This window comes from Salpingoeca rosetta (assembly GCF_000188695.1).
Source record: "Salpingoeca rosetta unplaced genomic scaffold supercont1.14, whole genome shotgun sequence".
In the NCBI taxonomy this organism is placed as follows: domain Eukaryota; class Choanoflagellata; order Craspedida; family Salpingoecidae; genus Salpingoeca; species Salpingoeca rosetta.
The window spans coordinates 326,551-346,550 of NW_004754920.1; the positions used below are offsets into that span (position 1 = coordinate 326,551).

Genomic DNA, 20,000 nt, shown 5'->3' on the forward strand with positions numbered 1-20,000 from the left:
GTCAGCATCAGCCCCTCCAGCGTCTCCTCAAGGGCCTGGCTGTACTCGTCCTCCGTGGCGTTAGTCAGCAGCAGCGCCCCGCAGTAGTTGATGTTGTCCTCCACAGACAGGTCGCCGCGGATCGGGGCCACCGTCGGCAGAAACGACAGCACCGCCGCCTTGTTCTCCTCCCGCAGCGCCTGCACGGGCACGTCGCCAACCACAATCTCCCCAGCCTCCCACACAATGCCAACCGAGTGGCCCGCCAGCGTGCGCAGCAGCACCGTCTTGCCGCTACCGCTCGCGCCCACCACCCCCGTGATGCACCCTGGCTGCGCTACGCCGCTCACGCCACGCAGCAACGGCTTGCTGCCCTTGGCCGACACCACACGCAGGTCCTTCCACCGCAGGGACACAGCCGGCGGCTCTGCCAGCGACGTGGCATGAGAGCCGGCAATGATCTCGGCATCCTCCCTCAGCCCGGTTCCATGGCCGCTTCCGTGGCCGTGCGTGGCAGAGGCCGCTGTGTTTGCATTTGCTGGCGTCGCCAGCCGTCGCTTGCTCAGCCACCGGCACAGGAAGATGAAGCCAAAACACAGGGCGAGGATGATGACGAGCGCAATCCAGTGCGGGGTCTCGTTGCGTCGAGTGCCAAACCGCACCTGCCCAGACTGGTCCGCCTTGCCTTGCAAGGGGGGCGACACGTGCCGGCACAAGCTGTGGGCGGAGCACTTCCAGTCGCTGCGGGGCGTCTGCCCAAGCACGGCGTCGCGGTCCTCGTAGCAGTCGCACGCTGTTGCCGTGTGCGCAATGGCCGTGTTGTTGCAGCTGGGAAAGCCGGCAAAGCTGAGGTTCCTCTCAGGGATGCGGTCGACGGCCTCCAGCATCGTCCACAGCATGCCGTCGTCGCGGTGCAGCGGAATGTGGCAGTGGGCCAGCCACATGCCCGGGTTGTCTGCCTTGAAGGCAATGGCAACCCAGCCACCAGCTGGCATCACCACCGTGTCCTTGAGCGGGGCCTCCGACGGGTGCAGCAGCGACTCTGGCGACGGCATCGGCAGCTTCTCGCACGTGGTCCAGCGGCAGCCGTTCTTCCGGGGATAGCCAACGCCAACAACGTGGAACTTGTGGCCGTGCAGGTGCATTGGGTGGGTGAAGCGCGTCGAGTCCTTGTGGTGGCTCATGTACATCAGGATCGTCTGGTTGTAGTCGAAGTACATTGCGTTGATGTGCGGGTGCACGTGGTCGCCCTCCGTGCCAAACTGTAGCAAAGGTTTGCTGGATATGGCTGTCTGCGTCATGGGGTTGTCAATGCCGTGGGAAAAGTCACGAACGTGCGTAAAGTGGCCAAAGGACGGTGGAGGCACAAAGATGAACTCGGCCTCATGTGAGAACGCGGTTGGCTTCTCCATCGCGGGGCGGCTCAACAACGGGTTCAGCGCTGTGACAGGGATGCACGTGTCAGGTGCCTGCTCTGGTGTTGCGCCCGCATCGAAGCAGTTGACCGTCTTCTGCTGCAGCCGCGGGGACGTTGTGGTGGTTGGCGAGGCGTCGGCGGGCGCGCCCGTGTAGCGCACGACGCCCAGCAGCTCGTTGGAGAACTGGGCTGGGTCCTCCGTCAGCTTGAAGCGGAGCCAGTAGTTGTCGACCGGCTGGTTGGCTTCAAGGATGACGTCGAAGCGCTCCGCCACGTGCAGCTGCACGCACTCTGCCTCGTACGGCTCGGTGTTGGAGCCATCCGCGGCAATGACGGTCAGGTTGTGGTTGTCGACGCAGACCGAGAACGCGTACAGTTCGCCAATGTTGAGGAGGCGAAGTCGGTACCGCTTGCCTTGCTCCACGTCGAGGACAAACCTGCGGTTGGGCTGGCCCGCCACGTGGCCCGTCCACCAGCGGAAGGTCCCCACGCTCGTGCCGTCCGGTGCATGGGAGGATGAGGGCAGCTTGCTGCCAGAGTTTTGCAGGAAGAGGGCGTATGTGGCTTCTTCAAACAGGTCACCGAACGGGAGCGTGATGTCTTCGTCATACAGCGGTGCGTGGGGATCCACCTCGTCATCTGCGGGCAAAATGATGAAGGCGCCAATGAGGCCACGGCTTGCGACGCGGTCGATGCCCGCGTGTGTGTGATACCAGTATGTGCCCGCCTCGTCTGTGATGACAAACTCGTACGTCATGGATTCTCCTGGTGGCACCGCGCACTGTGTTAGGCCCACCACGCCATCCATGTTGATGGCATCGCGCACCTGCATGGAGAAGGAACAAGGCGATTGGATTGAGTGGGTGGGCGAGTGTGTGTGTGTGTGTGTGTGTGTGCGTGTGTGTGTGTGCGCGCGTGCGTGTGTGGATGGACGTGGCAAAGCCTCGCATGCCACACAGGGGACAGGCAACAATCACGCAAGCAATCACATACACGAGATACACACACACAAAGACACGCACACGCACACACAAAGACACACACACACGCACGCACGCACCAAGACGCACACACACACGCACAAAGGCACACACACCTCGAGACCATGCCAATGGATGGACACGCCTTCGGTGGCAAACTTGTTGTGCAGGTGCACGACAAGGCGGTCGCCGCGCTTCACGCGAAGTTCAGGGCCAGGGACGGTGCCGTTGATGCTTGAGGCGTAGATGGGGTGGTGCTCGGTCTCCACAAAAGCATACTGTGCCACGAGATCATATTCCACCACCGCCGCAACCGCGTGTCGCAGCTGCGTGCCCGCGACGACGACAAGCAGAAGCACACCAAACGACGCCACGCACCAACGCATGATTCACAACGGACGGCCAAAGAATGTGCGAGATGTCGTGTGTTTTGCTGTTCTTCATGTCAAGCAGAAAAGCAAGTGATCTATCCGCGACCTCCGTCCAGCCTGCCTCTGCATGCAGGCATAATTTTTTCAGGCATCGCTCCAACGCCACTTCCCCATATGGAGCATTTCACAATTCTTGGGTATCAGCACTTTCACACTTCAACGTGCTGACCTGCATGAATGAGCAAATTGGTTGGATTGTGCACTGTCGACTTCGCAACCCCATACAAACATCGTTCCAACGGAGGGGAAACAAGCAAGCACAGCAGAACGCTTCAAGGCGCGTGCATTCTCTCCCAGCTCCCCCCACTACCCCCCACTAACAACCAGACCACCACATACCACCACCAGCCCCAGCCATGTCCACGACTGCAGATGCAAAACAGCAGCAGCCGCCGCGCCGCATCGGCCATGTCCTTGAGGGCATCGACATGAAGACGCTCACGCCAGAGGGCGCGGAGAAGGTGCGGGAGGCTGTCCTCAAGTACAGCGTCGTTGTGCTTCCCAAGCAGGATTTGGAAGAAGAAGACATGGCGCGCATCGCAGAGCTGTTTGGTGCACCCGTGGATCTGCCAAGCGAGATGGCGTTTGGCCACCAAGCCAAGTCTCAGCCGCGCGTCACCGTCGTCTCCAACATGCGCCCGGATGGCACCATCATTCCAAACAACAAGGCTGCCGAGTACTGGCACCAAGACGTGAGTTTGGCAGAATCATGTTCTCCTTGCACCACCCACGCTCAAAATGTGTTCTTGCTCTTGTTTTTCCTCCATCCACAGTGCTTCGGACATCAAACGTTGACCGCCTCCGTACATACCCACCCACTCACAAAATGCCAATTTGCTTCACTGGCTGCCTCGCACCGGTGCGATCTGCTGTTGCTGTTTACTATGCTTCACAGGGCAACTTCTGGGTTGCGCCCCGCGAGTACGTGATGAACTTCCTTTACTCTGTGATTGTGCCAGAGGAGGGCGGCGATACGGGTTTTGCCGACACGGTGCTTGCGCTGCAGCAGATGGATCCCGAGCTGCGCAAGGAGCTCGAGGGCCTGCAGATTGAGGTGGATGCCCGCAAGATCCCGGACTTCTCCAGCCTGAAGGAGGACGACGAGCGCTTCCCCGTTGCCCTTCACTCCATCATCTTCAACCACGACGAGTCCGGCATCGAGTCGCTGTACCCTGGAAACGGCAACGTCACGATCAAGGGCAAGACCAAGGAGGAGTCGCGCGACATCATCGGCCGCGTGCTCGCCCACCTCGACAGGGAGCCGTACGTGTACTACCACAAGTGGACCAAGGGCGACCTCGTGCTGTGGGACAACAAGACGTGCATGCACCGCAGCATGGGCGGCTACGGCAACCACCCGCGCAAGCTGTTCCGCACTCAGTGCTTCCACCACCCTAACCTTCGCACGCAGTCGTGAATGAATGCCTGCACAATGGCGCATGCGTCTGTTCTTCCTTCTCCTGACGGTCTGCGTTTGATTGCATGGGCTGTGTAGTTGCATTACAGGCAGTCCTCTATATCTCTGTTTGCTTGTTTGATGTGATGTGACATGATGTGATGTGATGTGACGCAGTGAGGTCTTGTGTCTGTGTCCGTCTGTATGTGCGTGTCCTGAGCCGCCCGACTTGACGTGCTCGCCTCAGCCGAAGCACACCCAGTAGTAAACAGCCAACAAACCCACAAATTACTTGCACAATGACAACGAAGAGAGCTCGAAGCGCCCAAAGAAGAGCAGAGCGAGCTGAGGGCAGCAAGTGCACAGGATCACAGCACAACACATTCAAATATCGTGCGGGCCGTGATTCAACTCAAAGATGACATGTCGAATGGACACACACGTGCTTCATCATAACACGCACAATCGCACCCACACCGACACAGGCACAGGCACAGGTACACGCGCTCAGGAGGAGCGAGCGTACACTTCTGCGCCGTGGACGTAGGTGCGGAAGATGTTGTGGTGGTCCCCCAGCATGAACAAAGTGAACAGGCGGTCCGACAGCGGGCTCGGCGTGGCCCACCGCAGCTGCTGCAGTTCCGTCGCCGTGGGGTCCAGCATCACAAAGTCGGCGTCCTTGCCGACGTCCAGGTTGCCGATGCGGTCGTCAAGCCCAAGCGCGTGCGCAGCCCCGAGCGTGGCCATGTACAGGCCCTCCTCCACACTCAACTTCGCCCCCTGCAGCTGTGACACCTTGTATGCATCGTGGAAGGTCTGGAACATGCTGAAGCTTGTGCCGGCGCCCACGTCGGTGCCGAGCGTGAGCAACACGTGCATCTCGCGCATCCTCTGTAGCGGCAGCAGGCCGCTCCCGAGGAACAGGTTGGACGTGGGGCAGAACGCCGCCACGCTGCGGCTGTCGCTGAACTCGTGCATGTCCGTGTCGTCCAGGTGGATGCAGTGGGCGAAGATGCACCGGCGGCCCGTTAGGCCAAACCGCTTGTACACGTCAAAGTAGCTGCGCGCCTCTGGGAACAACTCCTGTACCCACTCCACCTCTGCCTTGTTCTCCGCCAGGTGCGTGTGCACAAACACGTCCGGGAACTCGCGGCGCAGGCGTCCGGCCGCCTCCAGCTGCGCGGCAGTCGATGTTGGCGCGAAGCGCGGCGTAATCGCATACAGGCAGCGCCCACGCCCATGCCACTTCTCAATCAGCGCCTTGCTCTCGTCGTATGCGCGCTCCGGCGTGTCTTGCAGGTACTCTGGTGCGTTGCGGTCCATGAGCACCTTCCCCGCGATGACAAGCATGTTGTGTGTCTCCGCCACCTCAAAGAAGGCGTCCACAGACTCCGGGTGCACCGTGCAGAACACCGCGGCAGTCGTCGTGCCGTTCTTGAACAGCTCCCGGATGCAGATCATCGCCATCTCCCGGGCATACCTGGAGGGTGGATGACGAGGCAGGGGGGATGTTGTGAGGTGCGGTAGCTTGCGGAAGGTTGCGGTGAGTTGGGAGAAAAGGGCACGTGTAGTCCTGGAACAGGAAAGAGTGGCGGCTTTGCATTGTGCTTGAGCGTGCATAGCACAGGAGACACACACCCACACACCCACACACACACACACACACATGCACACACACACACACACACACACACACACACACACACACACACACACACACACACACACACACACACACACACACAAACAAACACGTACGCGCGCACACACACATGCACGCACACAAAAACACACCCACACGCGCGCACGCACGCACACACAAACACAAACACACGCGCGCGCGCAAACACAGAATGCATACGTTTTGTCGCTGTATTTGCGTTCGGTGGGAAAGGTGTATGTCTTGAGCCAGTCGAGGAGTTGCTCGCCGTAAGCGCAGATCATCTCCATCTGCGGATAATGGATGTGTGTGTCGATGAAGCCGGGGCAGATGATCTTCCCTCGAAAGTCATGGACAGTGTCGCCGTTGATGAGCTCTTCCTCAAAGGCGCCAGCGTACGCAATCTTGCCATCTTCCACGATCAACAGGCCGTCGTCCACGAACCGAATGTGGCTCGCAACCTTGGCACCGTCTCCATCAAGCCCAACCTTCGTGGCATCCTGCGTTGTGTGTGTGTGTGTGTGTGTGTGTGTGTGTGTGTGTGTGTGTGTGTGTGTGTGTGTGTGTGCGTGTGTTTGCAAGTGTGTGTGCGTGTGTGTTTGCGAGTGTGTGTGTGTGTGTGTGTGTTAGCAAGTGTGTGTGTTAGCAAGTGTGTGTGTTAGCAAGTGTGTGTGTGTGTGTGTGTGTGTGTGCCCCCGAGTTGTTAATACGGTTCGTAGTGTACATGGGCGTGTGTTGTTGGATTGCAACATCGAAAACGGCAACGCACAGCGGTCGCCACACCCACTGTCTATGCATCTCCTCATGACAAGTGACTGACTTGATGAAAGTCAAGCAATGAGGCGCGATATGCGTGCCGAGGCATGATGCTCTTGAGAGTCGTTGGTGCTTGCTTCACTGGCTGCCAGGTCGCGGTCGTGTGTATGTGTGTCTTCCTGTTGTTTGTGTGTGTGTGAGATTGATGAATGTCGAGAAGGAAAAGGGACCAAAAACTGCAAAACCACAGAAGAACGGCAAGTAACAAGCGGGCCTGCCATTTTCCCGCCATGTTTTGTCTCTGCCGAGCAGGGCGTGGCGATTTGCTGCGTTTTGCTTGCTTGCTTGAAAGGATTGATGTGAGTGCTCTCTCCCGGCGGAAAGAAGACCAAGAAGACCACAAGGGCAGTGTTGTTGTACAGGGGGGTTTGATGTTGCACAACACCCAAAGCGAAAACGCGCGGTGTTGATTGGGCAATGAATGCACCCTAGTAAAGTAGTAACAACAAGAGAGCTTGAGAGAACAGGAAGCCTGGAAGCGCTGCACTCAGCTTGAAGGGGAGGCAGGGAAGCAAGGAAGAGGGATCTGAGGGTGTTGTGACACGGCACAATCAAACAAGAAACAAACAATCAATCCACATCTCACATGCACATAAGCACATTATTACATCCAAACAACGCCAGTCATGTTTGCGTTCTCAAAGTTGACGTTGTCATGCACGGAGTCCTTGAGCACGGCAGAGCGGAGATCTGTGTTTGTGAACGTCGCGCCCAGCAGGTTGGCGTGGGACAAGTCTGCTGCTTGGAGCTTCGCACCGTCAAGATATGCATACGAGAGGTCTGCAAATTGCAGGATGGCCTTGTTGAGGATGGTGTTCTGCAGGCGGGCGTGGGCCAAAATGGCGTGCTTCAGGCTCGAGCCGCCCATCTTGCTGTTGCTCAAGTTGGCACCTTTGAGGTTGCACTTGTTGAAGCCACACCCTATCGTGTGTGTGTGTGTGTGTGTGTGTGTGTGTGTGTGTGTGTGTGTGTGTGTGTGTGTGTGTGTGTGTGTGTGTGTGTGTGTGTGCGAGTGAGTGCGTGTAGTTGTGCCAGCTTTCGCGATTTCAAGGCTTCAAGGGCGCTGTGCGAAACAGACCTTGAGCTCACACGTATCCCTTCATCACCCCCCCCCCCAACACACACACACACACACACACGCACGCAGAGCCTCACCTGACATGTCGCAGTCGCTGAAGTCAAAACCGGTGAGATCACATTCACTAAAGTCAGCCTGCACCAGTGTTGCGTCGTCAAGGTCTGTGCGGGTAAGGTTTGCCTTGCCAAGCCGCGCGCCTGGTGCCAAAGCAAGAAAGCGATACCAGCAGAAACAAAACAGCACATGCGGGAGATGAGGGAGATGAGTTGAAGACACAAATCATCTGGGAGCACGAATGTAGCGAAGAGTTGACATGTAAAGAGATGGGATGGAAATGTTGCATCATCATACGTGTGAACGCAAGAAGGCAGCAAATGGCTACGGGCAAATTTAGGACGGAGGTCAGTTATTCGAGGCATCAAGATCACCTCGAAGGTCACAGCTGCTGAGACAGGCATCCTCAAGGTTGGCGCCCCACAGGTTTGTGTTTCGGAGGTTTGCGTCGCTTAAGTCCGTCGCTGCAAAACAGACAACAAGAAGGTCGAGTGAGATGGCACACCCGAACTTGTCAGATTGAGCTGGTAACAGCAGCACAGTGCAGTGCACCCCACAGTGCCTTGCATGGCATCGTTTGACGACGGGACCCAGCACAAGCGTGGTTGCGTGGGTGGCAAGAGCAGGGCGTAGCAAGAATGGTGGTATGCGCAATGTCATCTCGGCTGTCACACCTCGCAAGTCATGCATGTGCATGTCACAGTTGTTGAGGTTTGCTTCGCGTAGGTTTGCGCCAAGCAAACTGCAGGCCTTGAGCGTGGCATCCTGCATATTGGCGTTGTACAAGTTGGCTCCTTGCAGGTTACAGCTGGTTAGGTTGCACTCTGTGTTGTCGAAAGAAAGAAACCGGTGTACGCGTTGGTTATGGTGGGTGTGAGCGGAGGGCATTGAGGGAGCAGCAAACAAGTGAGTGAGTTCGCATGAAGACGGAGTGGGAGGTGCAGCGGAAAGTGAAATGGCGAGGACGGTGAGCGTGGACAACCGAGCGGGCGAACGCCCCTCACATGTGCCAAAACATGCCTGTCAAATCGCAACCGCTCAGGTCGTGGCCTTGCAGATCGCAGTTGCTCATGTCCGCTTTTTTCAGGGTTGCCCCGGTGAGGCACGCGTTTGTTAACAACGCACCGCTCAAGTTCGACTCTGGTGGATGGTGTCACCATGAGGGCGAGCAATGGTAACACACGATGAAGAGATGACAGGGCAATCACCTACGAGACGCACGTCACAGGACACACACACACACAGACACACACAGGCACACACAGACACACACACACACACACAGGCACGCAGGCACCCGGACACACAGACTGATGGCAATGACCAACCTGTGAGGTCACAGCCTGTGAGATCACAACCACGGAGATCGCAGCCACTGAGCGACGCGTTGTAGAGAGCAGCACCGACAAGATTAGCGTCCTTCAGGACAATGCCACGCAGCTGGGACTCTGGCACACGTGGCGTGTCAGCAATAAAAAGGCCAGTGAGGTGAATGCGTGGTGTGATTTGTGGGAGAGATGGAGGGAACGAGCCAAGGAAACAACGGGTGGTGAGGCGAAATATAACAAAAGAATGCCCCAGTTCGCAGTGTCACAATAGACAGAAGACAGGAGGGTAGAAGCCCACAGACACAGAGACAGACAGACAGACAGACAGACAGACAGGCAGGCAGGCAGACACACGAACACGGATGTATACACACACGCACATACACACACACACACACACACAGGCACACACACACAGGCACACACACACACACACACACACACACACACACACACACACATGCGCGCACACACCAGCAAAGTCTGCACCGCGAAGATCGCAGCCGCTCAGGTTTGCGCGGTTGAGGTCTGACCGCCGCAGTAGCGTCCCCATCATGATGGACCCCGTCAGGTTTGCGCCGGCCAGCGTCGTGTCTGGTGTCAAGAACAACGGTGTTGATGTGGATGGTGAAGAGGTGGTGGCAGTCGCGGTGAGTGTTGATGGTGTTGTAACACATCAGTCAACATTTCTTCCACGTGACAGCACGGGGTGCAAAGTGTGTCGTTGTGCTGTTGTGTGCGCCTTCGTCTGCCTGCAAGCAAACATATACAGACCAACCAGATGTAAGACATCATACAGGACAACAGAACCCACCGGCAAGGTCCAGCCCACTGAGGTGCTGATGGCTGAGGTCGCAGTTTGAGAGGTTTGCTGTCTTGAGGTTTGTGGTGAGCAGATCCGCACGCGTGAACTTTGCACCAGTCAGGTTAGCGCCTGGCAAATGCGTTGAGGTGGTGACAAAGGTGATTTACCAATGGTGGGGAGGCAGCAATAAGTGGTGACGTTGGTTGGCGTGCTGAGAGAGTGGTGTGCCCCCCAACACACACACACACACACACAGAGAGAGACGCACGCACACATACATATGAATGTAGACAGGCACACATAGATGTTCGGTCTGTGTCAGAGTTGCTTGCATGCACGGACCTTCAAAGTCGCGGTTTGAGAGGTCACAGCCGCTGAAATCGACGCCAACCAGCGTGGTGTTTGTAAGATCTACGTCGTCCAGGTTGGCGTGTGCAAGGTTTGCACCTGTGTGGGACAGAGTGGTATTGAGCCGTGTTCGCGTCAACAGCAACAAGCGTGTTTGTGTTGAGTGACCACTGCAGGTGAGTGCGACATTGATCAGCACAAATGATGCGTTGTCGCACGCATGGTGGATGGGTGTACCTGTGAGATCAAAGCCGGACAAGTCGTGGTCACGGAGGTCGCATCTGCTGAGGTTGATGCGGGTCATCTTGGCGCCCTTGAACGACGTGTTGGTCACGTTGGCGCCACAGAAACTTGCCCCTAAGTGTACCGGAAGCAGCCATGTCGAGCAGTTTGTCGAGCAAACAAGGGCCGTGAACATGTAACCGTGAACATGTGACCGTCAGTGTAGGCGGAGCACAAGTGTTCAATGGCATGGAGGTGGAAGCATGTTTGCTGTGCGACGCACTGCTGTCACACCCCTACATGACAACGCACCTGTGAGGTCGAAGCCTGCGAAATCACGGCCGTGCACATCACAACCACTCAGGTCGGTGCCAGTCAGCGTGCAGAATGTGAGGTCTGCGCCCATGATATTTGCGCCATTCAGGCGTGTCCCTTTGGCGCGTGGGCGCGTGGGCGAGTGAGCAGTGAGTGCGTGAGTAGTGAGTGAGTGAGTGGGCGAGTGAGTGAGTGGGCGAGTGAGTGAAGGAGTGAGTGCTAGGAGTGAGTGAGTCAGTGAAGGAGTGAGTGAGTGAGTGAGTGAGTGAGTGAGTGAGTGGGCGAGTGAGTGAAGGAGTGAGTGCTAGGAGTGAGTGAGTCAGTGAAGGAGTGAGTGAGTGAGTGAAGGAGTGAGTGAGTGAAGGAGTGAGTGAGTGAAGGAGTGAGTGCTAGGAGTGAGTGAGTCAGTGAAGGAGTGAGTGAGTGAGTGAAGGGGTGAGTGAGTGAGTGAGTGTATGCGTGAGTGAGTAAATAAATGGGTGATGATACATGAGCGCACGCTTGGTGTGTCTTCTCTGTACCTGTGAGGTCAAGGCCACTGAGGTCACAGCCATGCAAGTCAGCACGTGCGAGGGACGCGTGTTTGAGAGTGGAATTAGCTAGCTTGCAGCCCTCCAACTTCGCACCATCCAATACCGCAGCTGTGTGGTGCCAACGCAGAAGCACGACAAGACAAGACAAGATCAGACGCCTTGGTGTGAGCTGGCAGAAAGGGCACGAAAGCAAGGGGGTGAAGCGTAAGAGGCACCTGTACTTCGGCAGCAAGCAGTCGTGACACTCATCATTCCCCTCCTTCTTCCCATTGGATCGTTCGTCGCACCTGAAAGGTCGCAGCTTGTGAGATCGCAGCCGCGCAGGTCACAGCCGCTGAGATCAGCCTCCTTGAGTGTGGCGGCGGTGAGCACACACGCCCGCAGGTCAACGCCAACCAGCACCACCCCGCTCAAGTCCGCGTTGGAAAAGTCCGCCTCTGCACGGTACAACGGGTGTGAGTGAACACATGTGAGGGTGGGAAACACAATCATGTATGGTCACACGTTTGTGTTTGGGCGCACTCGTACACGGACACACTTGTGGGACATGATCACGCACTCGTGTGCGTGTCTTTCTGGGCAACGAATTGCTTGCATGCACGCGCCTCAGCAGCATCCCCGTACAGCAGCTGTGCGTGTGTGTACCTTTGATTGTGACGAGGGTGAGGTCGAGCCCTTGCAAGTTGCTGTGGCACAACTTGACTTTCTCAAACGTGGTGCGGTCCAGCGTTGTCGTTGTCAAGTCCACGTGCGACATATCCGTGCCTGCAAGCAAGCGTGCCGATGAGAGGTCAGCCACAGCAAGCTGGCTTGTTCGTGCACGCAATCGAACACAGTGTGCAATGCAACGACTTGGAAGGAGGCGTCACACACATACGCACAGGCATGTGCATGCAAATGACATGACTACACACACACACTCACACACACACACACACACACACACACACACACACACACACACACACACACACACACACACAAGAGCACACCTACATAAAAGCACACGTGCACATGAACAAGCACACACACACACACACACACACACACACAAGGACATACACACAAGGACATACACACACACACACACACACACATACACACACACACACAAATGCACACCACACGCACCGGTGAGCTTCGCTCCTTTCATGATGGCGTGCGAAAGCTGGGCGTTGGCAAGTTGTGCGTTTGTGAGGTCAGCACCTGTCATGTCTGCTTTGGGGAGGCGGGCACCACGTAGGTCGGAGTTGCTGAGATTGGTGTTGATCAAGACCGTGTGACGGAAGTCCCAGCCAGCGAGCTTGAGGTTGTTGAGGTCGAGGCCGGAGAGATCGCTGCCGGGGCACCTGCCCACGCCCGTGCGCTGGTGCGCGTCGTTGTAAATGGCCATGAACTCGTCATGGGAGATGCCCTTGATGTTGTCCATGTCAAAGGAGGGCTGCTTCGTCACCAGCGGCCCTTTGGAGCGTGCCTCAGCACGCTGCTTCTCCGCCAGCCGCAGCGTCTCCAGGAGCTGTGCGTCGGCGGCGGCGTGCGTGTCCATCTCCGCTTTGACGGCGTCTGCCAGCTTCGGCAGCCCATAGAACAGGGCCTCCTCACGGATGCGGGCCATGGCGTTTGCCGTGCTGCACCCGTTCTTGAGGTCGCTGCGAACGTTACCCGTGCGCAGCCAGTGCAAGATGTGCTGGAAGACGTGGCCGTCGCGGTCAATGAAGAACGCGTCGTCGCTCATCGCATCATCGACCGCGCGCTTGCCCTGCTCGTCTGTGGCCCCAAACGTCTCTGCGAGCCTGCTGCCGGCGGCGCGGCCTTGTGTCAGCGTGCCCAGCGTGGTCGTGCACAGCACGCCGCCCACATTCAAGCGCACGCGCGCATGCAGCGGCACGGACACGAGCCGCTCCCCATCATGGGCCTCGTCGACGCTGGCGTTGGCGTGCGCATCTTGCTCAGTCGAGTCTCCTGATGGCATCGTGGTGTCTTGCTTCGTCGCAGAAGCAGCTGGTTTCGTTTCTTCGCTCATTCGGTGACACTTGTTGTTGATTGCGTTTGAGTGCGGAAAATGCGGTTGCATCATCATCTTGTCGAATGTCATCGAATCAAACCAAAACATCGCGACACACACACACACACACACACACACAGGGAAATGGGGGTGGCGTACATTATGCTGTGTAATGAATGGGATGGGTGGGGATAACCAAGACAGCAGCAGCCCCAGCCAGTGACAAAACAAGGCGTGGAGGAGCAAAACAGAAGGGGAGCGACAGAGACCAGCACACAAAAGTACACAAAAAGAACACACACACACACAGACAGACACACACACACTCACTCATGCACATACAAGCACACACATCGAAGACAAGCAGCGCTCACAGCATGGCTCTGGCGGTCATGCATGCACGTCAACACCGATACAAGACACAGATACAGGCACATGCACGTATCACATCAACTTGCACGCACGAGAAGAAGCGAAAGAAAGCCAGGGAGCAACGACGCACGGAGGGAAAGGGGATCGGCGAGGGAGAGAAGGGGGGTTGGTTGGTTGGTTTGTTAGACGGTTTTGCGGTCCGCCATGGCGCGAACAACGCAGCCAAGGCCTCCGTGCTCTGTTGCCTGTGTTTGTGAACCCGCGGGGGGGGGGGGAGGGGAGGAGGGGAGGAGAGGAGGAGGGTGCATTGCATTGCATTGCATTGCATTGGTTGGTGTGAGTAAATGTGTTGATTCGAAACTCACACGTGAAAGTGCAAGCATGTACACGGGCAGGCAGGCAGTCCATGGGTAGACACAAACACAAAGACACAAACTCTCACAGAGAGAGGGCAGACTCAGATAAAGCGCGCGCGCACACACACAAAGAGAGACACAAGAGACACGAACGCACAGATCAGACAAAACACACACACACACACATACACAGGACACAGAAAAGACAACACACACAATCACACAATCACACACACACACACACACACCAAGCGAACGCAGCACATTCACGTACCTGCTTGTGCCAGGTGAGGAGGATGTTGGAGTAAGCCCTGCGGGCCTCGTCCTCCTCCATGGCCTTGGCCGCCGCCGTGTTGGGGCGCGCAAGGTACTCCATGCCGCGGTACACAAACTTCATCAGAAGATCGCACTCGTCCTGCACACGTGCAGGTGTGCGTGGGGGAGAGGGCGGGGTTGATGCGCATGAGAGCGTGCGAGTGAGAGCGTGCGCGAGGTAAGGCGACAAGAACAAGAACAAGAACAAGACCAAGACCAAGAACAAGACCAAGAACAAGCCCAAGAACAAGACCAAGAACACGACCAAGAACAAGAACAAGAACAAGAACAAGACCAAGACCAAGACCAAGAACAAGAACAACAGCTTTACACACCTGTGACAACTCCTTGACGGCGGCTGCCACCTCCGTGGACTTAAATGCTCCGAGAATGTCAAGCACAACCTTGAGGTACTCCACCTGCACCCCGTCCCCAGAACGACAATGTTGGTTTGTGTTGTGTTAGCACGCAACCCAATCCACACACGCTTGCACAGCGCCTCAATCCATGCATGCAAACAATGTACGAAACGCCTGCTGTCCGAGCAAGAGCATGTGAAGACTCAAGCACACACACACACATAACACAAGTCATGCTCACACGCACACACAACACAAGTCACGCACAAACGCACGGATAACAGAAGACATGCACACATACAAGACACGCACAACCGCGCACATAACACAAAAACACACACACACACACACACAAAACTAACACACAAAACAAACACACACACACACACCTTGACGGGGTCGGGTTGAGCTGTGCGATAAGAAAGGGGAGGAGACTTGAGCGCTGCCTTGAGGGCCTCTGCCTTCTTTCCGCCGTTGAGCAGGCCAATTGCCTCCTTCTGCATCTGCGATGCCAGCGCGCTGTCAACCTGGCTCGCCTCAACCTCGTCGTGGTACTTGTCCTCATCGAATTTGTCGATGTCTGTGCGACGGAATCCGTCACTGCGCGTGCGCTTCGCCATCTTAGCCTTTGTTGGTTGAAGAGTGTGACAATCAAAGACACCAGTCTTTCAAGGCTCTCTGCCTGTGTGCTGTCGTTGTCGTCTCAGTGAGCAGTCTGGTCGAACAAACACGCAAGGAGAAGGGAGCAGGTCGTGTTTGTGTTTGTTGTGAATGCTGCTGCTGCTGCTGCGCTGAGGTGGAAGACGAAAAGTTTAGTATGATGTTCGCAAAAGTTCGGCAATTTCAGGCACCCACAAATGACGCAGCAAGCAAGCAGCGCGTCCACTCAGCAAACCCCCACACACGCAGCACCACGCACCAAAGCTAACGTGCACCGCATCGCGTGAACTCGCACCACGTCAACATGTCCTTGTCTCTTGGAGGTCCCTCACGGGAGGAGCTGGAGCAGTTCTCCCTCAAGGCCATCGTTCAAGCAAAGATCCGCGATGAGGTGCGTGTTTGTGCTCGTGCGTGTGCGTGTGTGTGTGTGTGTGTGTGTGTGTGTGTGTGTGTGCCCCGATTTCTTCGCCTTTGCTCTCCGCTTCTCTTGTGCCTCGTTGTATTTTGCCCCACCCTCACCCTCACTGTGTCTTGTCTCTTCCCAACTTCCCAAACTGTGAAACCCCCCTCCCTTTGTTTTGTTTTGTGACAGGTGCTGCATGGCATCAAAGTGGAGGAAGGCGATCTGTGGAAGGTGTTGGTGGTGGACGACACGGCGCTGCACATCCTGTCGTCGTGTTATCGCATGTCGGAGGTCATTCAAGAAGGCATCACCGTCGTGGAAGGCATCAACAAGTCTCGCAAGGAGATTCCCGACTTTCACGCCCTCTACCTCTGCCTCCCAACCGAGGAGGTGCGTGTGCATGTGTGCATGTGCATGTGTGCGTGTGTGTGTGTGTGTGTGTGTCCGTGCTTGTGCATGTGTGTGCGTGTGCGTATGATGTTGCTCCTTGTGTTGGGCTTCATCCCCTTGTCCAAGCAACGGTACTGACGCAATGCGCTTGGACTCTGGCACTCACCCACACTCCCTTCCTTCTCACGGTGACCGTTGCTCCTGCTGCTGCTTCTCCTTCTGCGTCACAGAATGTGCAGCGGATTGTGGACGACATCACGCCTCGCCCGCTGTACAAGGCGGTGCACATCTTCTTCCTGACGCCGTGCCCTCAGCCACTGTTGGCAAAGCTTGCCCGCCCACGCGTGGTCAAGCACGTGAAGACGCTGAAGGAGGTGAACATCCTCTTCAAGCCCATCGAAGCAAGGGTGCGTCCTTGTCTGCCACACAATGTGCAATTAGAAGCGCGTGTCGTGCGTGTGCATGCGTATGAGTGACTGAGTGCGTGAGTGTGTGTGCGTATAAGAGAATGTGTGTGCGTGCGTATGTGTGTGTGCGCGTGCGTATGTGTTGAGTGCGTGAGTGTGTGTGCGTATAAGAGAATGTGTGTGCGTGCGTATGTGTGTGTGCGCGTGCGTATGTGTGTGTGCACATGAGAGAGAGAGAGAGTGTGTGTGTGTGTGAGTGTGTGAGTGTGTACGTGTGTGTGAGTGTATGTGTGTGTGTGTGTGTGGTGTGTGTGTGTGTGTGTGTGTGTGTGTGTGTGTGTGTGTGTGTGTGTGTGTGTGTGTGTGTGTGTGTGTGTGTGTGTGTGTGTGTGTGTGTGTGTGTGTGTGTGTGGTGTCTGTGTGTGTGTGTGTGTGTGTGTGTCAGCACGTGTTCCCTACCCCCACCCCTGCTCCACATTCCTCTTTTCTCTCCCCTCCGCCCGGCCAACCGCCATCACTTCTTCTCGTCATCGTTCTCCACCGCCTCCACAACTACCACCACCGTATTCACCACTTGTTTCCGTACCACCACCATCACCACCACTGCCAGGTGTTTACGCTTGACCGCCCAGACGGGCTGTACTCGTGCTACTCGCCGCACGCGCCCGCGTTTGACATTGACGGCATCGCCGCGCAGGTGCTCACCCTCTGCGAAACTCTCAAGGAGCGGCCCGTCGTCCGATGCCCAAGGTGGAGTTGGTATTGTGTGTGCATGCGTGTGTGTGTTGTGTTGTTTTGTGTGTGTGTGTGTGTGTGTGTGTGTGTGTGTGTGTGTGTGTGTGTGTCGTGTGTGTGTCTGTGTGTCTGTGTCTGTGTGTGTGTGTGTGTGTGTGTGTGTGTGTCTGTGTGTGTCTGTGTGTGTGTCTGTGTTCGGTGGTTGTGGAGAATTGGATGAAATCTTGACAGTTTCTCCAGAGAGCTGAGCGCACAAACCACAACAACCACAACCGCCACTGCCAGCGCACAGGCACTTCGACGCTGCTTCTCTTCTCCCTTCCTGTCTTCCTGTCTTCACAAGAGCTAGTTCTTCGTCCTTTGTCCTCATCCTCCCCATCGCTGCGGTGTGCTGCGGTGTGCTGCGGTGTGCTGCGGTGTGCTGCACAGCGCTTGAGTTCGCGTTTCATGGTTTTACAATCTCAAACACAAAGAGGGAGGGTAGGGCTTATACAAGCTGGCACCTAAGCGATCACAGGTCTGCAGGGTCACGAGAATAGAGGTTGCTATTGGCTGACCTGCCCGTCGGCAGTGGGATGAGCGCGGTGTAGGGTTAGAGCCGTAACGAAAATCTAACTGAAAGGTCGGCATGGGGGACGACGTTCTTGTCTTGCCCTTTATGTCCCTCGCCATCTCAGTTTGGCATTTGGTCCGGGACTGGAGGCCTGTGCTCAACTTAGGTTTGGCGTAAGATAGATAACCTGCTTCTTTCTGACACTACTGCGGTTCTTGCGCGCATAAGCTCCACGTCTGTCCCAAGTTGTCGTCGTCGTCATACTCACACACACACACACACACACACACACACACACACACACACACACACACGCACACACACACGCACACGCACATACATACATGCACACACACACACACTCACTCACTCAATTCCTCACACACACACACATACATGCATGCACACACATGCTCACCCCCTCTCTCGCTCATTCACTCACTCACTCACTCAATCTCTCTCACCCGTACGCGCGGCTGTGCAGGCGGCGTGCTTTGACCTGCTGGACATCAAGAACGGCATGTACTCGTTCGAGTTCCGCGATGGTGCGTCAAAGCCGGGGATGGGGACACGTGTGCCCTTGTGGACATGGCACGAAATGCACCATACTTCCCATGTTTCTGTGTGACCTGCTTTGTGATGAAGTGCAGCCGACCGTGTTGTAAATTACAAATGCACAAACACACATGGAATCACATTCACACACACACACTCACTCACACACACACACACACTCGTTCATTCACTCACTCACTCACTCACTCTCGTTCATTCACTCACTCACTCACTCTCCCACCCCCTCTCTCGTTCATTCACACCCACACATTCACACTCATACACGTCCCCCCCCCCTACACACACACACACACACACACACACACACACACACACACACACACACACACACACACACACACACACACACACACGTCCGGGTGTGCGTGTGCAGGTGCGGGGCGCGCGTCGCGGAAGCAAGTTCGGCTGGACGAGAGCGACGACCTGTGGGTTGCCTTCCGCCACCGCCACATCTCAGAGGTCTTTCGCGAGGTCACGGAGAAGTTCAAGGCATTCTCGGACGAAGCAAAGCGCACGCAGGGCCTGCCCAAGGGCGAGGTATGCACACCATTGCACCGGAATTGTGTGAATGGAGCAAAAGGGTGTGCTGTGTTGCGTTTGTGGTGTGTTGTTTGTTGTGCTGTGCTGTGGTGTGTTTGTGGTGAGCTGTACTTTGTTTCTCTTTAGACATCTCATCAGAACTGTTTTCTTCCCACACAAATGCGACTCACCGCCGCCACCATCACCACGACCATCGCTTCAACAACCACCGCCGCCACCATATTTGGCTGTGCAGGCGTCTGAGAGCACGAAGGCGCTGAAGGATTTGCTCAAGGCGCTGCCACAGCACCGCGAGAAGACGCAGATGTTCAGCGTACACATTGACATGTCCACCAAGATCAACAAGGCATTCTCCTCTGCCGTCGAGGAGTGCACGCGCGCAGAGCAGGTTCGCTGCTTTTTTATTTGATGTGTGCGTGCGTGCCTGTGTACTTGTGCCTGTGTGTGTGTGTGTGTGTGTGTACTTGTGCCTGTGTGTGTGTGTGTGTGTTTTGGGGCAGCCGCCGCCATAGCCGTGACACTCACAGGAAAGCTGATTCTACCAACCAAACCCACCTTCCCTCCTCAACCGACCACCCCTTGCCCCCTCCAACGCCCCCCTTCAGAACATCCTGTGCCGGGAGGAGCCTGACGGTACGCCGGTGAAAGACGTCATCAACGAGATCTCGTCTGTGCTGATTGACCGCAGTCTGTCCATTGAGGACCGCCTGCGCTGTGCCATGATGTGTGTCCTGGCAAAGGGCGGAACCTCCAAGCGCGAGCTTGACACTTTGCTCGACAACGCAAACATCCCGGAGCCGCGGAGGTGGGGAATGCGTGTTGTGTTGTGTTGTGTATGTTGGTGTGTGTGTGTGTGTGTGTGTGTGTGTGTGCAATGTTTGAGGGGGGGGGGAAATGAGGGTCGATGTGTTCTTCAATTGGTGGGTGTGGCTGGTTTGTCTTAGCGCAGCGTTTTGATGTTACTCTC

General features: G+C 56.3%; 6 protein-coding genes across 6 annotated transcripts in view; 2 read left to right on the plus strand and 4 right to left on the minus strand.

Annotated features, from left to right (window-relative positions):
* The window catches only part of PTSG_06183 (laccase 1), a gene marked incomplete at its 5' end in the record, with an annotated part of 4,116 nt that extends 1,354 nt beyond the window's left edge, over positions 1–2,762 (minus strand). Inside the window, 2 exons of the mRNA XM_004993018.1 lie at positions 46–2,222; positions 2,493–2,762. Of these exons, the coding sequence (XP_004993075.1) occupies positions 46–2,222; positions 2,493–2,762 (2,447 nt within the window). The remainder of the gene's footprint in view (positions 1–45; positions 2,223–2,492) is intronic.
* A 315-nt stretch (positions 2,763–3,077) lies between these two features.
* Positions 3,078–4,277, plus strand: PTSG_06184 (uncharacterized protein). Its single transcript, XM_004993019.1, has 2 exons — positions 3,078–3,499; positions 3,703–4,277. The coding sequence occupies exons 1-2, from the start codon at positions 3,164–3,166 to the stop codon at positions 4,222–4,224; spliced, it is 858 nt and encodes a 285-aa protein (XP_004993076.1). The 5' UTR covers positions 3,078–3,163; the 3' UTR covers positions 4,225–4,277.
* A 54-nt stretch (positions 4,278–4,331) lies between these two features.
* Positions 4,332–6,851, minus strand: PTSG_06185 (guanine deaminase). The gene is made up of 3 exons (XM_004993020.1): positions 6,684–6,851; positions 6,065–6,363; positions 4,332–5,683 (listed from the first exon to the last, which is right to left on the minus strand). The coding sequence occupies exons 1-3, from the start codon at positions 6,726–6,728 to the stop codon at positions 4,711–4,713; spliced, it is 1,317 nt and encodes a 438-aa protein (XP_004993077.1). The 5' UTR covers positions 6,729–6,851; the 3' UTR covers positions 4,332–4,710.
* A 119-nt stretch (positions 6,852–6,970) lies between these two features.
* PTSG_06186 (uncharacterized protein) lies at positions 6,971–13,434 on the minus strand. Its single transcript, XM_004993021.1, has 15 exons — positions 12,494–13,434; positions 12,008–12,127; positions 11,650–11,799; positions 11,351–11,470; positions 10,827–10,946; positions 10,530–10,649; positions 10,287–10,391; positions 9,954–10,073; positions 9,614–9,733; positions 9,140–9,259; positions 8,832–8,951; positions 8,486–8,635; positions 8,186–8,275; positions 7,835–7,954; positions 6,971–7,600 (listed from the first exon to the last, which is right to left on the minus strand). The coding sequence occupies exons 1-15, from the start codon at positions 13,383–13,385 to the stop codon at positions 7,284–7,286; spliced, it is 2,784 nt and encodes a 927-aa protein (XP_004993078.1). The 5' UTR covers positions 13,386–13,434; the 3' UTR covers positions 6,971–7,283.
* Positions 13,435–13,573: 139 nt separating this feature from the next.
* Positions 13,574–15,618, minus strand: PTSG_06187 (uncharacterized protein). Its single transcript, XM_004993022.1, has 4 exons — positions 15,159–15,618; positions 14,746–14,829; positions 14,370–14,510; positions 13,574–13,984 (listed from the first exon to the last, which is right to left on the minus strand). The coding sequence occupies exons 1-4, from the start codon at positions 15,387–15,389 to the stop codon at positions 13,922–13,924; spliced, it is 519 nt and encodes a 172-aa protein (XP_004993079.1). The 5' UTR covers positions 15,390–15,618; the 3' UTR covers positions 13,574–13,921.
* The window catches only part of PTSG_06188 (syntaxin binding protein 2), a 6,131-nt gene continuing 1,740 nt past the window's right edge, over positions 15,610–20,000 (plus strand). Inside the window, exons 1-10 of the mRNA XM_004993023.1 lie at positions 15,610–15,820; positions 16,022–16,222; positions 16,453–16,629; positions 17,240–17,379; positions 17,708–17,800; positions 18,042–18,090; positions 18,402–18,462; positions 18,867–19,030; positions 19,269–19,421; positions 19,639–19,838. Of these exons, the coding sequence (XP_004993080.1) occupies positions 15,734–15,820; positions 16,022–16,222; positions 16,453–16,629; positions 17,240–17,379; positions 17,708–17,800; positions 18,042–18,090; positions 18,402–18,462; positions 18,867–19,030; positions 19,269–19,421; positions 19,639–19,838 (1,325 nt within the window). The 5' untranslated portion in view covers positions 15,610–15,733. The remainder of the gene's footprint in view (positions 15,821–16,021; positions 16,223–16,452; positions 16,630–17,239; positions 17,380–17,707; positions 17,801–18,041; positions 18,091–18,401; positions 18,463–18,866; positions 19,031–19,268; positions 19,422–19,638; positions 19,839–20,000) is intronic.